Source organism: Entelurus aequoreus, linkage group LG04, assembly GCF_033978785.1.
Source record: "Entelurus aequoreus isolate RoL-2023_Sb linkage group LG04, RoL_Eaeq_v1.1, whole genome shotgun sequence".
Lineage (NCBI taxonomy): Eukaryota > Metazoa > Chordata > Actinopteri > Syngnathiformes > Syngnathidae > Entelurus > Entelurus aequoreus.
Window position 1 is genome coordinate 62,991,609 of NC_084734.1, and position 11,538 is coordinate 63,003,146.

Below are 11,538 nucleotides of genomic sequence, written 5' to 3' on the forward strand. Positions count from 1 at the left end.
AAGACATAGCAGAAGGGATCAGTGTACTAACTTAGCGACTTTGTCGATATATTTAGCAAATATTCATACCCCTCAAGATTCCTATTTTCTAAAAGAGCAACTAGATGTCAGTTGCTCATAGGAAAGAGCAATATGTGCTGTCATGTTAGAGCTTCCAAAAGTGGTAGATGTTTTGCTATTTGTGTTTTTTTCAAACAAAATGCCTAAAAGAGTCTGAATGTACATGTTAGGAAAGAGTACAACATGTTACCCAGCCTGCTTTGTGGTGTGTAGATGAAGTATAACATTTGCATGTATGTTTAGGTGTTTTTTGTCTATGTGCTGCAATAGATACAAATGTTTCATGTGTTTCTTATGTGTCAAGTGTTGTTATTGTTGTTGACACCATGAGTGAGGTGTGTGTGTTTGGGTTTTCTCACTTAATGGTCCTTTGTGTCCTGTTGGCTAAGCTAATCACTTTGATAAAGAGCACTTACTTAAGAAAACCAAAGTTTGACTCTGAATAGTTACTGTGTGACTTAAAGTGGACCTATTATGCAAAACCAACTTACCTATTGGTATGTGGTTTTGTGTATTTGGGATCTGCAAAAGTCTCAAATTTGAAATCAAACCATGGAGGCATGGCAGAGATATTTATAAAACAATCTTGCCCTTTTCCCTCTAAACGAGATGTTTGGAATTTACTCCATTTGTGACGTTTTTTCAACCTGTGACGCTAGCGGATGTCTCCATATATGGTAGAGGTTTACCCGAATAGCTTTGTGCGAGTCTGCTATTGTAGTCCGACGCAGTCAAATAGGTTCCTTTTTTTCCGCTATCCTTTTGTTGTGGGGCAGACTGGCTCGTACATGCACATGCATCAATCGCTGTTGCCATTTCTAATACAAAGTAGCACATGGTTCTAACTTATATGTGTCAGTAGACTCCACATGGAAGCACGAAAAACTACAACAAAGATGACAGGGAGAAGACGCAATCTAAGTGCAGCCATGTAAATAAGACCGCCCACAAAACAGTCAGAAAGCGGCTTGAAGATGGTCTTTAAAACATAATCAATGCAAAATTTTGACCAAAGAATTTTACATGTTATGTAGACCACAAGGGAGTGTTTTAAATGTAGAAAAAAAAACATAATATGACCCCTTTAAGCCTGTTACTAAAGCAGCAACATCAGTGCCTCCTGCTTAGTCTTCTTAATAGACCAGGGAGGGGCCTCATGTATTAAGCATGTGTACGCACACAACCACGTGTACGCCCTTTTTCACTGCAAAGTCGAGATGTATCAAGAGTGAATTGAACGTACAAAATGTGCAGACTGATTGATATGCACATTAGAGACATATGAACAATTAACACCTCAACCCTGTGCGTGCAATTACACTAATGGCTATAAAAGCAGAGGCAAAGTTGTGCAAGAAATACAATAAAACTATGACTGCCTTAGCAGCATAAAACGATATAGCAAATGGTGCACTGCCAAGAGAGCGTGTTCTTTGAGACAGAGAAGATTTATTGGCAAATGATGACATCTGGCTCATGAGCCGCTTTAGGTTCCCTCGAGCGCTCGTCCTGGAACTGTGCGCAGAGCTAATGCCGCTTGTAGAGTACAACACAGTGCGGGGCCGTGCGCTGCCTGTGCCCACACAGGTGCTTACCACACTGGGGTTCCTCACCACACTGGGGTTCCTCGCAACACGGGCCATTCCAGAAGGAGCTGGCCGACTGATTGGGACTGTGCCAGTTGACCTTTAGTCACACCATGCTAGCCGTGTGGGATGGAATTATGGGCATGTATAGATAGGTATATTCATTTACCATACAATGCAGTTGAACAGGGTAACGTTAAAGCGCAATTTGCAGTGACAGCCACTTTTCCAAATGTAATCGGAGCTATAGACTACACACACATTGCTTGCCATCATATGATGCATATGTATATGTCAACAGGAAACATTTTCATTCGATTAATGTACAGATCACATGCAATGCACAAATGCAATAAAGCAACATTGTAGCGATGTGGCCTGGTCCGATGTATAATTCTTACATTCTAAGTTACAGTAGGGAACAAACTACTAGCTGGCATTGTGCACCATTTGTGATTTCTTGGTGAGTACATTAATTTATGTGATTGTCCTAATATTAATCCGTGTGATGCACATCAAGCATAATTACCTCGAAAATGTTGTATCCCATCGTTACAGCATCATTACGAGTCAGTGGTTAAAGTTAGTGACTTGCTGTTTTTTCTAGTTAAACTACATCTTAAGATATTTCAAACAAGCCTGTGTGCAAAGAAGACTCATGTTTAAGTGCAAGATGCTAAACCACACCTTTTCCCCTGCACATGCACTGCTGCACTAACCTGCAACAATACTGAAAAAAGACTACATTTTTACACTCCGGTAGTAGTGAAGACAATCCGTCGGCCAACTCTGCCAACAAGTTGTGTTGATATTTTCAGAGAGTTGGTGACCATAGTGGCGACTTGCAGGCAATGTAATGCGGTGGTCGACGAGTTTGATGCTCTTAAGGGGGAATAATATTAGTTGTATGATTTGAACAGTTGTTAGTGTTATTGATTGTGTGTTTTCAACTCATGTTGACTTACTCGCAGTGGTTCTCAAACTTTTTTGACCAAGTACCCCCTCAGAAAACACTTGGCTCTCCAAGTACCACCATAATGATAAACATTAAATCACAATAGCGTAGTAGGCCTAAATATTCATTAAAAAAAGGCAGAGGTTTTTATTTAAAAAGTATATTTAATATTTTTGACCATTGTACCATTACATGCATACTATAAAATTATTTTTTTATTAAGTGATTATTTGGCCTATGATGTACTAGTTTGTTGGCTTCATTGGTCACGAGCTAACAATGCGAATGTTATTGGAGCTGGAACTGATGGATCTGTTCTGTTACAACTACTTAAAATGCAAATGTTGATCCAAAATCATCAGAAGAGTGCTCCCTAAAGAGAAATGTCCAATGATGCAAATTAGATGACATCATTTAGCGACCAGCCAATGGCTTCTTTCCTTACTGCCTTGCTCACCACCGATGTTCCTGAGTTGCATCCATCTTACTCCGCCATGATCTCTTCCAGGTTCAAGAAGCGTGTGTTGATTCAGCAATTAGAGCTGACCCTCCTGGAGCTGGACGAGAAGCACGGCGCACCGTCACAACTTCCTGACGACCCCGGTAGTTAGTTGGGCCGCTGCACTAATAAGGACTTCACTTGAGCCGTGTGCCAAGAATGAGAAGCCTGAAAAAACAAAGAAAGACTAAGGCACTTGTACTTGGAGCGGTCTGTTACATCACTTCCTGTCAAAGGCAAAGGGAGGGCTTATCTGCAAAAACATCCAGTGTGGATGAGTAGATGGACTTTCTACATAATCCTCTTCACATGACATCCACAACACTTTGTCAATAAGCCATAAAACATCCGGCAGCTGGTCTGGAAGGGTTGCTAAAAGCTCCAACAACATGGCCGACCTCACTGCCACCACTCTTTTCACAAGACGTCATCCTACTTTGTGGAAGCAATACAGTATATCATGTTGCTACAGTCACAGTCAGGATGGTTGGTTCACTTCATATCAGTCTTTGCTCATAAAGTCAGTTTGAAGTGTAAGAAAAGTTGTGCTGCTGCTGTTGTTAAAGTTAGTTTTTTAAGGTTTGCACAAACTTTATGGGATGGCTAATGAACGTTTTAGTGAGATTTGGGTCAAACTTGTTTTTGATACAAAAAAAGTCTACACCGTGGAAAATATCGCCCCAGGCAGCCTGATTTATCACAAAACTGAATCAGCACTGAATTTTTAATCAATGAGAGTGTGGCCATGTTTTGGCCTTCATCGTCACATTGCAGATTTTAGCTCTTGTCAGCTCTTTTAGGCAGTAAAACTATCTTTCATCGGATGGTTTAAATCATTTGAGTGCCTATACATGTAAAATTATATTAACATTTTAATTGCGCATCCACCATTATTTAAATTATAAAAGAAGTACAGTAGTGCCTCACTTTTTCTTGGTACTTTGTTCCAAAATGTCTGACAAAATACAAATTGTACACAACCCAAATGCCTATTTCCCATAAGAAATTATGTAAATCCAACGAATATGAACACACAACACATTTTATCCGGAATAATACTAGTTGTACATTCAAAAAACTGTAAAAAATAAATTATTTTCATGGTGGGCCACATTGCAGTTAACATGCCACCATGTAATTGTGCATGAAGTCATTACACAGTTGCTGCTTTTGTTTGATTATCATATTGTGTACGCCAACAAACTGATGGGAAAATGGCTTTGCAGTCAGACGTTACGGTGACAGGTGGATATTCAAGTTCAGATATTGTAGAATTCATTTCAAAAAGGGTTTCAATGACCCCCCAAAAATGCTTGGAATAGCTGTTTTTATCCAATAGTATTAAATTAAGAAGAACTGTAATTACATGCCGTGTAATTTGGAAACACATTTCTTTTTTTTTTAATGACGAAATGCCTTATGGGCACACATTTGCAGGTTTTTGTAAGCCACGTAAAATGATGTGTGATAAAGGCTCTTAATTTTGCATATGGTGTCATTTAGGTTATTATTTTGATCACAATTATAATCAGACAATAACACTGGAATGCTGCGTAAAAATATCATCTGAATAGTTCAATTATTTCCTACTGTTGGCTCTGATTTAAATCCTAAATCATAAACCAGACAATATTAGGAAAACCGGCACAAAAATTTTGGCAAGAAATTTTGTTGAAAAGAAGGGCATAGGAAAACGATACTGTACCTCCAGGTAGCATATTTCTTACGTAGGAAAGGGGTTCGTATGGGTAGGGTTAACCAATTTTCAATGCAGTCTGCTAAAAATGATGGAAAGCACCACTCTACATAGCAACTGACGCTGTGGTCAAAGTTTGAATTGCCACAAAACACTTTTTAGGATATTCAACACTTTACTGCCAACTGACTGCCAAAATGGATAGTGCAACCACCCCCAATTGGTCACATTTCATGTGTCTGGTAAACCGTGGCGAATGGGGCCGTATGAATCCCCTTCCTACCGCACATGCTGACGTTCATACCTGTTACCTGGTTTGCTGTATTTTCTCGGAATTAACAGAGAAGCACATGCAGTAAGGGAGTCAGGTATATCCTCCAGACCGCTATTTTCCCAGGAAATGTCCCTAGTTTCAGTGGTGAGTGTTATGCAGATATTGTTTACTACTAATAATAATAATGTCAATTCAAAGGTGCCAACTATCCTGACATGACTGTAACACATTTCTTTTAAAAAACTAAGTACAATATGATTGAAAAGAGCATCAAATGTATGTCACACGTGTACCTCCGTGTTGACAACAAACAACATGCAATGGTGGTCTTTATTACACCAATGAATTGGTATTATTAAACACACAGAGAGGTCACACTTCTTTACAGCAATAGAAGACGTTCTTACTTGTGCAGCTGACAGTGTCCATCGTGATCACATTTGGATTCTTTGGGGAGATGATGAGCTCATTTCCAGGAACTGGACCGGAACCATAAGCACACAGCTGAAAATGCTGTCTCCCGGTTGAACAATTCACTCATAAAAGATACGGATAAAAAGTCCCTAGAAGTATGCCAAGGCGTGTACGCACACACACACACACACAGAGACATCACAATATCTCCATTTAATGGCAGTTAGTTTCTTTGGAGGGGATGTCTTTTCTTTCTATGACCAGTGTACACTACTGTTTTCATGTTCATACGCAAAACTGATTATTTTTCTCAATGTGTTCATGTCAGAGGCAGACAAATATTTTGAAAGCCAATTTTGTAAACTTAGAATTTTATTGAATTTTTTTTTTTTTACAAAAACAAATAAACCTGTCAAATGGTATATATACTGTTTTCGTTATGTGTGTATATAATATGTATTATACTTGATGATTTTGTTATAGTACTTAACTTTGATTCCATTTCCCATCCATCCATCCATTTCTACCGCTTATTCCCTTCGGGGTCGCGGGGGGCGCTGGAGCCTATCTCAGCTACAATCGGGCGGACACCCTGGACAAGTCGCCACCTCATCGCAGGGCCAACACAGATAGACAGACAACATTCACACTCACATTCACACACTAGGGCCAATTTAGTGTTGCCACTTCCCAATTCTCACATATCCACATGTGATCAGAGGCTGGATAGAATTGTAATTCATGACTTTTTCCACTAGAGGGTAGAATTGCACTTAGCAGACGGAGGATCGTATTTTGTACTATCGTTTAACCCTTTTAATGTAGGGAGTCATTTGAGCCGAAAGCCAAAATGTTTAAGCCAAAGTACGCCATCAATGTTTACACAAATTGATTTAAACTACCTTAAACATCGGAAATTCTCATTTGTTGCATGTTCCTGCTTCCTAGAATTAGACTTTACTATGAAACATATATATTTTTAATTCCTTATCCTCACTATACTTTAAGAAAGTGACAATAAGGGACTGATTTGATAGAACGACTTAACTTATTGAGGCACATAATGAAGAGAAAGTTAGTTGTACTTTAGAGTAGTCAATATATAGCTTGTATACCGTTATACATTCCCTATCCTCTGAAAATGACAATATATGGCCATTATTGTCCAAACACTGCAGTCAGTTACCGAGATAAGTGCTGCAGTTCATCGAGCAGAAGTGATTATCACCGATTCACCAGAGGCGTCTAAGAGGGGCCGTTGTACCACCCCTAATTATAAACCTATACACGGGTTTAGAACATGAATTAAAAAGACATTAAAGCTTTATTATTCTTGTTTAATATTGGAGTGTATCTCAATACCAAGTAACTGCAAATGAGTCGTAACTTAACTCTTTTAAAGGTCACACCAATACAGTTGCTCTGCTGACACCTAGTGGCCACATTAGCGACAGCCCAGTTGATTTACATGACGTCACTACATTTTGAACTGATCCGCACATGAAATGTGTTCAGGGTAAAATCGGGTTGCTTTTATTAAATTATACATGAAGAAAACGGCAATGCAAACAAAACTACTGTACCATTATTTCACTTCCGGGTCAGTAGATTTAGCCTTTGTGATATTCCCTGTGGCAAATAAACCTTTTATTGCAAACAAGAGCTACGACCAACAAGCTAATGGCTGCGAAAGTATCTCCTACAGTCTGATGAGATGAAATGAAAGCCTTCATACAGAGCATATTCAGTGCAAAGGAGAGAAACATCCCAAGTGGTGTCAGTAGGGACAACAATGGCTAGAAGGGGGTCTCTGTATTTTAAGACTCTACAGCATTTCCAAACAAACACCTGCTGGAAATACGCAAGGGTTGGCACACAGGTGGAGGCGGACATGATGGTGACTACTCATGTGAAGTGCGTGTTTGTACAGCATGATACATCGTTTATGTACAAATACATGATAAAAAAAAAAGAAAAAAGGGGGTGTCGAGTTGGGACTCTGCCCCACCCCCTTGTCTAACATGAACAAAACTCCTAAGTGACGTTAGTCATCTCACAGGCAGGGAAAAGGCCAGTCTTAGTGCAAGTGCTCCAGCTTGCGGAGCCGTAACGGGTTGGGAAGCGCTTGCTGCTGGCGTAGAGAGGACGCCTCCTCCTCGGGGCTGCGGAAAAGCACTCGTCCTCGGTGGTTGAAAAGGTAAAAAGACGGATGATTCCTCAGCGTATCGAAGGTTCTGGGGAAAGAAACATGACATGTTTGAGTGCACACATACAGCATGTCTTGTTGCAGGAAAACATCACTTTAAAACAGTGATTCTTAACCTTGTTGGAGGTACCAAACCCCACCAGTTTCATATGCGCATTCACCGAACCCTTCTTTAGTGAAAAATAAAATGTAGTTTTTTTCCAAATTCAAGACAAAGTTATGTTTTTGGTAACACTTTAGTATGGGGAACATATTCTAAGTAACAAACACTTAATTTAGAGTTATTTGGTTAGGGTTAGGGGGTTAGGGCCAGGGTTAGAGGGTTAGGGTTATAATAAGGCCATGCCGAATAAGGCATTAATAAGTACTTAATAATGATTAGTTAAGAGCCAATATGTTACTAATTTGCATGTTAATAAGCAACTAATTAATGGTGAATATGTTCCCCATACTAAAGTGTTACCATGTTTTTTTACTGGTGCACAAAATGAACCGTGCATGGACATCACCTTGTTCAAAGAACAAAACCAACACAGTGCATAAACTCACAACAAATTACACACCGGCAAATCATTGTGACTTCTGCTGTTGCCGTATCCGTAATACGCCGATAGAGAGAAGTTTTTATTTACACGATGAGTCGGGTGTGTTTTGACCTCCGCCGAACCCCTGAGCCCGACTCACCGAACCCCTAGTGTTCGCTCGAACCCAGGTTAAGAACCACTGCTTTAAAAGTTGATATATTTGCATATTCAGCTCATCAATCTCAGAGCTCTACAATCCCACTGGTGTAAAAAAAATTTTTAAAAAAATGGAAGACTCTCCAAGCCCTCTGAAGGAGACAACATTGGGTTGACGACCACTGATCTAATTGTTATTGGCTTTTATCGTGGAGGGCAAACCACAGAACAGGAAATACTAAGGATTGCTGCGTAGGAGAGTGGTATTTAAAGTGGTACCTCAGTTTTTGTACATTGTCTCGCCCTTCTCAGTTTTTATAAGTTACCGCCAATGTTGAAATGATCAATTTTCATAGGTACGGAAGTAGTGGCAGGTAGCATCTTTTTTTCCACAATGCACTTCTGCCATGACCCGCCCCTGCCAAATTTGTATTGGTTGACGTGTGTGTGTGTGTGACGATTGCTGATATACGCCTAGTCTCTTACGTGAATGAGATAAATAATATTATTTGATATTTTACGGTAATGTGTTAATAATTTCACACATAAGTCGCTCCAGAGCAGACCTGGGCATTCTACAGCCCGCGAGCCACATCTGGCCCTTTGTGCGTCCCTGTCCGGCCCTCGTGAGGCCAATCATAAATTACAAAATACATTTTAAAAATTATCTATGTCGAGTGTGCAATACAACGGTGCTGCTTTTGTTTTGAAAAGCGTTATTTGTATTACTTCCGTGTGAACGTATGCGCGTGCGTGATTGTGAGTGAATGTGAACAGCGGCAATCACAAATGACAAAATAAATTTAAAAAAACATCTATGTCGTGCGTGCAAAACAACTGTGCTGCTTTTATTTTGAAAAGTATTATTTATGGGCGTATATCCGTGTGTAACCTGTGAGTGAAGATGCACAGCGACAAGTAATGCACGGTTACCCCCGAGATGCTAAAAAGAGAAAAGTTGATGAGGAATGCCGTGTTTTCAACAAGACATGGACTGTCATGCATTTCTTTACATAAATTAAAGGTAAAGCCGTGTGCTTAAATTGTGGTACACAGTTTGCTGTGTTTAAAGAATATGATTTGAATCGCCACTACACGACGAAGCACGAGGAAAAATACCGGAATCTGTCTGATGAAGCGCACGCAAGGGAGGCTGATGCGTTGATGGTAAAACTGCAAACCCAACAAGGACTTTTTGCCAAATTTCACACCCCCAGAGATGCAGATGTCAGGACAAGTTTGTCATTTCTCACAAAATCGCCAGAAAAAGTAAGGCGTTTTCTGACGGATTAAGGAGTGCTTATTGGACTCTGTTGCGCTGATATGCCCGGTAGAAGAGGGGCGCATTTGAGAACGTGTCACTCTCCCGACGCACTGTAACGAGGCGGGTTGAGACCATCGCTGGAAACTTGGAGCTTCAGCTGAACAACAGAACGGCCGACTTTGACTGTTTTTCGCTGGCTTTGGATGAGAGCTGTGATGTACGTAACACCGCCCAGCTGCTCATCTTCTTACGTGGGATAACTGCAGACTTTCAAATCACGGAGGAGCTGGCAGCCATGCAGTCAATTAAAGAGACAACCACAGGTAATGACTTGTTCACATAGGTAAATGCGTGTTTGGACATGTTAGGACTGAAATGGGACAAGCTGGCAGGTGTGACAACAGATGGTTGGACAATTTTGACGGGGAAAAATGTTGGACTTTTAAAGAGGATGCAGGATAAAGGGACAGAAATTGACATTTTTGCATTGTATTATACATCAGGAAGTGTTGTGTAAGACAGTGTTACAAATAAAACCATCAAAAGCAATCTGCTTTTGTATAAAGTTAAGTTAAATGAAAGTATTATTATTAATCTTACGGTATATCAAAAATAATTTGAGCAAAATTTAATTGAAATAATGTCGGTGTGGCCCTCCAGCAGTGCTCGGGTTGCTCATGCGGCCCCCGGTAAAAATTAATTGCCCCCCTGCTCCAGAGTATAAATCGCACCCCCGGCCAAACTATGAAAAAAACTGCGATTTATAATCCGAAAAATATGGTACATGTATAACAAGTATAACAAGTATAGTACTTGATTTTTCTACTCAACCTTTTCTGGCATATTTGTGAAATGAAGTACAAATCCTCAACCACATGAATTTAAAAAAGGAAGTTAACATCAAAGTCCCTATGAGTAGGTGCAACGTACTTGTTCTTGAGCTCTGATGAAGCATCCATGTCCTTGAACTCTCCAGCAATGTGGACAATACCATAACAGGTCATGACGAACGACAATAAGGTTTGCAGCACAATCTGCAACACAACATCACAACTCTATGGGTGCATTAAAGGATTCAAAGAGTCGTGTCACACATTCACACATCCATTGGACTTGAATCATCCTAAACCTGGGATAAATGAATACAACTCACGTCAATTGGCAGGGTTTCGTTTTCCTTCTCTGTGAGTCTCATGTAAGACCGATCTGATGGGAGAAGAACATGAAATTAATGTTGCATGTAGGAGAAAACTGCAGTCCTCCCAGCATGTACACAAGCCTTCATCCAGCTGAGCTGGGTTAGCATCTTGCTAGCTCGCTGTCGCCCCAACAAGGCCTAGCGAGACTGCTTCAATTCGTCTCCCCGCAGGCCCCTCTCCCGACAGACAAAAGTGCTGACGCCCGGACAACCACTTCACCCGACAAAACTCACGCTGTGCCGCCGAGAATGCTGCGTGTGCTAAGGCAAAAAGTCCAATGCCGACGACGCCTTTCCAAAACGACGACGCCATTTTCAACAGGACAACGATGAACTCTGTGCAGTGTCGTAAACCGGTGTCGTAAAAAGCCGCAACGTGATGAATGAATGGAATATGATTGTACTTTGTTTTGTTTTATTAGTGTACAATGATGTATGTTTATTCAGTAGCTGGTTGATTCTGTTTGAAAAAAGGAATCAGTTAAAACTTAAATCTCGTCGTATTTTACTCTGTTACCATTGGGGGCGCCACAAATACGCATACAAAATAAAATTTATAGGAGAGTTGCATATGACGTCACATCCGTTTTTCTTCTACGAGGCTTAATTCACACGATGGCCAAGTAGCTTGAGTGTAGTATTAAAACAAGTGAGAGTGAGTGTAGATTTTGAGCATAAAATGTATATAAAAATATACTATAATATA

General features: G+C 40.3%; 2 protein-coding genes across 4 annotated transcripts in view; one reads left to right on the forward strand and one right to left on the reverse strand.

The window, feature by feature from the left end:
• The window catches only part of ints6l (integrator complex subunit 6 like), a 173,105-nt gene extending 167,433 nt beyond the window's left edge, over positions 1-5,672 (forward strand). For all 3 annotated transcript variants that reach the window (XM_062045440.1, XM_062045437.1, XM_062045439.1), the window contains one exon: positions 3,110-5,672. In XM_062045440.1, coding sequence (XP_061901424.1) covers positions 3,110-3,212 — 103 coding nt within the window. In that variant the 3' untranslated portion in view covers positions 3,213-5,672. The remainder of the gene's footprint in view (positions 1-3,109) is intronic.
• A 1,145-nt stretch (positions 5,673-6,817) lies between these two features.
• Positions 6,818-11,307, reverse strand: mmgt1 (membrane magnesium transporter 1). The gene is made up of 4 exons (XM_062043707.1): positions 11,067-11,307; positions 10,788-10,840; positions 10,565-10,668; positions 6,818-7,718 (listed from the first exon to the last, which is right to left on the reverse strand). Exons 1-4 carry the CDS (start codon positions 11,143-11,145, stop codon positions 7,562-7,564), a joined length of 393 nt encoding a protein of 130 aa, XP_061899691.1. The 5' UTR covers positions 11,146-11,307; the 3' UTR covers positions 6,818-7,561.
• Between the last annotated feature and the right edge of the window lie 231 nt (positions 11,308-11,538).